At 45.7% G+C, this 6,000-nt stretch overlaps 1 protein-coding gene across 2 annotated transcripts in view; it reads left to right on the forward strand.

Annotated features, from left to right (window-relative positions):
- Positions 1 to 6,000, forward strand: part of Dgkg (diacylglycerol kinase gamma) — a 148,553-nt gene that overhangs the window by 115,150 nt on the left and 27,403 nt on the right. For both annotated transcript variants that reach the window (XM_028779685.1, XM_028779686.1), the window contains one exon: positions 1,244 to 1,421. In XM_028779685.1, the coding sequence (XP_028635518.1) occupies positions 1,244 to 1,421 (178 nt within the window). The remainder of the gene's footprint in view (positions 1 to 1,243; positions 1,422 to 6,000) is intronic.

Genomic DNA, 6,000 nt, shown 5'->3' on the forward strand with positions numbered 1-6,000 from the left:
GTGAGTGCTGGGTGAGTCACTGTGAACATACAGAGCCCCAACTCTCTCTCTCTCATCCTCCAATGGTGAAGACTCTGAAAGTTTGATTTCTGCATATTTTAGGTCATTTTCTGTTGTTCCTGAATACCACATGCTGGGTGAACAGTAAATAACAAAAGCTTGGTCCTCACAATTTAGGATCAGGGTCAAGGGGCTGCATGTGGTGGTGCCTTCTCCTCCTGGGAGTCCTGCAGTCTGCAGGCAGCAGAAGCACACATGGTTTCCTTCCCTTCTGACAAGGCTAATGAGATCACGGGGCTCCAGTTCTGGAGATCTCATCTAATCCTAATTAGGCCCCACGTCTTCATATTGTGACAATGGAATTAAGTCCCACCAAGAATTTGATGGAGGCATCCAGACCATAGCAGTAGATAACCCAGGTGACAGTAGATTGTTACTGTATGCTTTTGATTGTCTTCCTTTCTTAAAAGAAGCAAAATTTAAAAAACAAAAAGCATGGACTTTATAGTCAAATTCCACAAATGTGGAGTTTACCTGTGCATTCTTGGATAATAAAGCACATCTCTTTGGGTCCTATTTGTTCTTCTGTAAATGAAATAAATCACCAATAATCCTAAGGGACAAGGATCAAAGCTACTGCATTTTTTGCTGCGTTGGAAAGCCTCATGCCAAAATGGGATAGCTTTACAGCTAGGTGAAGCCTTCCAGTCTCTCAAACCTCGTGGGGGAGGGAGTGGTAGAAAGCAGATAAAGAAACTCAGCTACATCAGCAAGCACGAGTGCCAGAGCGACACTTAGTACAGCCATGAGACAGGCTGATTGGAAGGCCTCCCAACCTGAAAGTCTTGCACTTCTACCAGGCAGAAAGAGGGGATAAAATAAAGGAATAAAATAAAAATTGTCATGTGTTGGGAATCTACCTAATATTGGTTTCTGGACCCAGCAACACCACAGATCTTTACAGTGATTAGCAAGGGTCCAAACTGGGGGTATAAGGATGGACTGAAGGACAGTTTGGCAACCACCTTTTCTAAATTACATTCGTAAGTATCTCTAGCCCTTTAGAAGTCAGTATTGGATGGCTCCATCTCACCATGGTGGCCAAAGTCTTGAGTCTGAGAAGCTGCCTGATATTTAGTTTCTGGCTGACAGTGGTAAGGTGGCTTAGGGCCTGTCACACCCTTTTAGAAGCCTGGTGACCAAGCATGTCCCCACCATGATCTGCTTTCTCTCTGCTTCTCAGTGTGATGGAGTTGAGGTGGACCTGAGCAATATCTTCCTGGAAGGCATTGCCATTCTTAACATTCCCAGCATGTACGGAGGCACCAATCTCTGGGGAGAAACCAAGAAGAACCGGGCTGTGATCCGGGAAAGCAGGAAGAGCGTCACAGACCCAAAGGAGCTGAAATGCTGTGTCCAAGGTAAGCAAGCATGAAGATAATTGCTCCAGCCATTGCCCGGGTGACAGAGTGAGCTGGCAAGCCGCAACAGAACCTACATCAGGCTTGATAAGGCCCCATAGCTGCCAAGGACCCGGTGCTCTGGGAAAAGGCTGACTCATCCGCCCTGGTGTTACAAAGTTTGCAATCTAATTGAGAAGGCAAGATTCCCAATGAAGGAACCCTAAACAATAGTCTGTAGTCTAACCAGAACTCCATGAGGTCAGGTGTCATGCTGCTCCTGCCTTGGGTACCAATGTGTTTCAGTGTCTGCATCCAATAGTTCTCAACCTGTTCTCACTTCCCAGAGCAACAGCAGACCCCACCCATTACTCCTGCCCCTGGAAGCCTTTCATCCACATGGCTTCTAGAATTCTCTTCCTCCCAACTTTTCTTGGTCACTCTCCTGCCTCTCTTTTTTTCTGGCCTCTTAATGCTATAGGGTTCCCACACAGGTCTTTGGCCTTCTCTATTCTCTCTGTACCTCACTGATGGCGTCGTGCAGCAGTAAGCCTGTGTATGAGCCTGTGATGCTACCAACCCTGCCTTGCTTGTCCCATCTCAGACCCTGGGCTCAAGTATCCAGCAATCTGTGCCATATTTCCTTGGTGTAAGTGACAGACCTTGCCATCTCAGCATGTCCATGGCTAAACTCTTGCTGTCCCTTCCCCCAAGCTTCTCCAGCCTTCCCAGGACTCAAACCCAAACATTGATGTCATCCTCAATTCCCTAGCATGTCTTCTTACATTCAGTCCATAAGAAAATCCATTAATGACTTTTTAATTTATTATTATTATTACTGATTTTATGTAAATGGTTGTTTTGCCTGCATATGTATCTACACAACATTTGTATCCAAGTGCCCATGGAGGCCAGAAGAGGGCATCACATCCTGTGGAACTGGAGTTACAGTTATGAGCTGCCATGTGGGTGCTAGGAATTGAATCTGGGTGCTCTCACAGGAGTGGCAAGTGTTCCTAACCACTGAGCTATCTCTCCAACCCCAGTTCACTGCCTTTTAAAAACACCCGGAATCTAACTGCTTCTTCCCACCTGCTATCTGACCACCTGGATCTAAGCCATTATCTTCTTTCTTCTGAATTACTAGAAATCTTTCTCTCTGGATTCTTTCTTCTAGTTGTGCTATATATAATGTGTACTCACCAAGTGTGGTAGTGTGTGTCTGTCATACTAGGACTCAAGAGGCAAGACATGAAGACAGCCTAGGCTATATACCTAGAATAACCCTCCAAAGCAATCTGTTCTTACAACCACAGAAAGACCTCTGAGAAAAATGTCAGTTTATGACATGGACCAAATCCAGTACCAATTCCAAGTAAAACACCACATGTTCAGTGTGGTCTGGAACTTCATGGAGTCTAGCCTTCAGCTAGCTCCTCATGGGGTCTAGCCTTCAGCTAGCTCCTCATGGGGTCTAGCCTTCAGTAGCTCCCAGATCACATCTTCTGCATGGATTCTCCCTGTCATGCACACTATTTCTGCCAATCATGCAGGCTGCTTGTATAAGTCACCTAGTCCTTTCCAGAGCAGCTGGCAGCATGTCTCAGAGGCTCTCAGCTTGAAACACACGGGGATATAGGAGAGCTTTCTGAGATGCCCTTAAATGACTTTCATCCCAACCCCTTATCAGCCAAGGACTCAGTCAAAGCTCCTGGCCACTGATTCTGATTAGTCACTTTTCTTGGTATCTCAGTCGCCAGGAGAATGGAGGGGTGAGAAACTGGACTGAGGACATTGCCAGGGGTACTGTGCCAGCAGGAGAGGACTGGATTCTAGTACACATATTGCTAACAACCCATTTTTGACACCTCGGTTTTCATGGCTGTAAAACTAGCTTTTTAGGTAAAATCTTGTTAGCTGGGTAGATGGGGCCGAACAAGAAGATTGATTCCTAAACTAGACCTGTTTTGTGAAAGAGAAGATCCTGGACTCCAAGCTACCTACCATTGAAGGGAAAGAACCACCTACCATTGAAGGGAGGAGGCTACCTACCATTGAAGGGAAGGAACCGCCTACCATTGAAGGGAGTGGTTACTTGCTTATTTCACATGGATCTGTATTCTAGAAAAAGATAATCAAGAATCATCTTCATACCTCTGTCCTTTTAAAGCAGACTCAGGAATATTTCTCTTTTGCCCTCCTAAGGCCCCTTCATTTCACACAGTAAACTTTGCAATTTGTATGAATTATTAAACTAAATAATATATGCCTCTTTCCTCCCTTAGCAGGGGAAGTCCTGGATGCTAGTGGAGTGAGGGGAATACTGGAGGCTGTAGAGAGTCCCTGAAACCCCTCCCCACTAGGCTCCCACTCAACCCCATTCTCACCTTCCTGGCATCGAGCTCTATCAGAACAGAGAAGGAACTGGCAAAAAAGAGCCCTCCCCATATTCACCCTGGGGGTTGTGGAAACTCTTCCTAGGATCATATTCTGCCTCAGGGCTCAATGTCAGCTTGCATCTTCTCCTTAAATGTCTGATCTTGTATTTTATGTTCTTTAAGCAAGAATAAACTGTTGATCACTCTTAGGTCTTTTCTACAACCCCCTTTTCCTATCCCCAAAATGCACTGTCAGAGATGAAAGATGAAGTGCTTCCTGTTCTTCAACAGGAGTGTGATCCGATCAAAGAAGAGGCCAGGGAGGGACCCCGGCTTCTGGGCTTCACATAGACTGAGCCTTCCTCTTGAGAGAGCCACCACCATCCCATAAAAGTTGAGTCAGCAGCAGGAAAGCTAACGAGACACGTTTAGTGCCTGGGCTCCAGCCCAGACTCTGCCTCTCACTAGTATGCAGCCTGGGGTATGTCCTTTCAGCTTCTTGGCACTCCATTTTTCTTACCTATAAAACAAACAACCTGGAAATCGTATCTTGAGACTTCTAACAGCTTCAAAAAATTGACAGTCCTATTTTGATCTATATGACCTCCTTGAGCAGAGTTATCTGTACATTTTTTCTTCTGTGTGTTTGGTCCCAGGATTTCCGGATCAGTAGCTAAGGGCAGGGAGCTCTCTCTGCAGGCTCTTCATTTGTTGAGATTCTTGACTCCGTGGCCTTTCTGTGGGACTGAGGGGAGGGAGAAGTCAGGGCAGGAAGAAGGATCTCATCAGAGGAAGTGCAGTAGAAGGCTTACTGTCAAATCTCTCACCAGACATCAACCTTCCTCCTCAGAAGATTGGCCAAGTAAGAGGGTCTCACAGGATGACCACTGAGTGGGTTCTATCAGAACGCTGACTACACAGGGAGCAACAGGAATGGATGTGGGGGATCTCGCAGGTGGACAACCCAGGCTTAAATTTGGGCTTTATATTTCTCAGTGTTATAACAATTTGAAAATGATTCCACCTCCTCAGCTTCCTCATCTATAAATCTGGCATAATAACACCTAGTGCCCTTACTGTGTTGAGAAGATGGTGGGTGGAAAAGACCTGGACTCAGTATGAGCTCAGACTTAAAAATAACCACCCTCTGTCTTCTTCTACACCTAGCATGCAAGTAGAGGTCTGGTTTGAAGGTTTCTGTCTTCAGCATGTACCCACAATGAGAAAGAGCAAAGCAAACTACTATAGACTTCAGCTCAGCCTTGACCCAGCACAGAAAACTCAGGCAAGCAACTGTACCTACTGCCTCCCTCCCTAGGCTTCTCGGATTCCAGGGACAGAGATTGGGGGTTATGAGTTTCTGAAGCCCTACTATCTGTCCTCAATTATCAAATTCTAAAAACTAAGGGACTGGACAGGTGGCTCAGCAATTAAGAGCACATAATGATGTTCTTTCAAAAGACCCAAGTTCAGTTCCCAGGAATCATAACAGCTCGTAACCACCTGTAACTCCAGTTCCAGGAGACTTGACACCTGTAACCTCTTCAGGCTCCAGTACTTACCCACACACAGATAGAGATACACACTTTGAAATAATAATACAATTTATTTTTTACAAAATGGAAAGCATTCGATAAACAAGAAGCACCTAGCATTAGTTATCTTTAGTACTGGTAACAAGGTCAGAAATCTTTTTTTTTTTACATTATAATGTAGCTTGCAAGTGATTTTATGTGAACTAATAAAATCCTAAACAAAAACTCATGAAAAAGAGTATGTGCCTAGCCAAATATGCCTACTTCATAGTTAGGGGAAAACACTGGATCAGTTTATGTTCAGAAGTAGCAACGGAACCAAGACATGTGTCCATGATTCCAAATCAGCCCCGTGAGGACAGTGTCAGTCTAGAAAATGTGCTGGAGAGACTTCTGGACATGTTGTTGGAGCCAGGCTGTCACAACATGGCCGACATGTAGATAGAGTCCAAGGAGAAGACCCAATCTACCTGGTAACACTCTTCTCCTCTCTACTAGTGACTCTACTCATGTCTCCAGAGCCCCCAACAGAGAGAGAGAGACAGAGGGAGAGACAGAGGGAGAGACAGAGGGAGAGACAGAGGGAGAGACAGAGGGAGAGGGAGAGACAGAGGAAGAGGGAGAGGGAGAGGGAGAGGGAGGAGAGGGAGGAGAGGGAGAGGGAGGAGAGGGAGAGGGAGGAGAGGG

This window comes from Grammomys surdaster, unplaced genomic scaffold, assembly GCF_004785775.1.
Source record: "Grammomys surdaster isolate TR1022 unplaced genomic scaffold, NIH_TR_1.0 361, whole genome shotgun sequence".
In the NCBI taxonomy this organism is placed as follows: Eukaryota; Metazoa; Chordata; class Mammalia; order Rodentia; family Muridae; genus Grammomys; species Grammomys surdaster.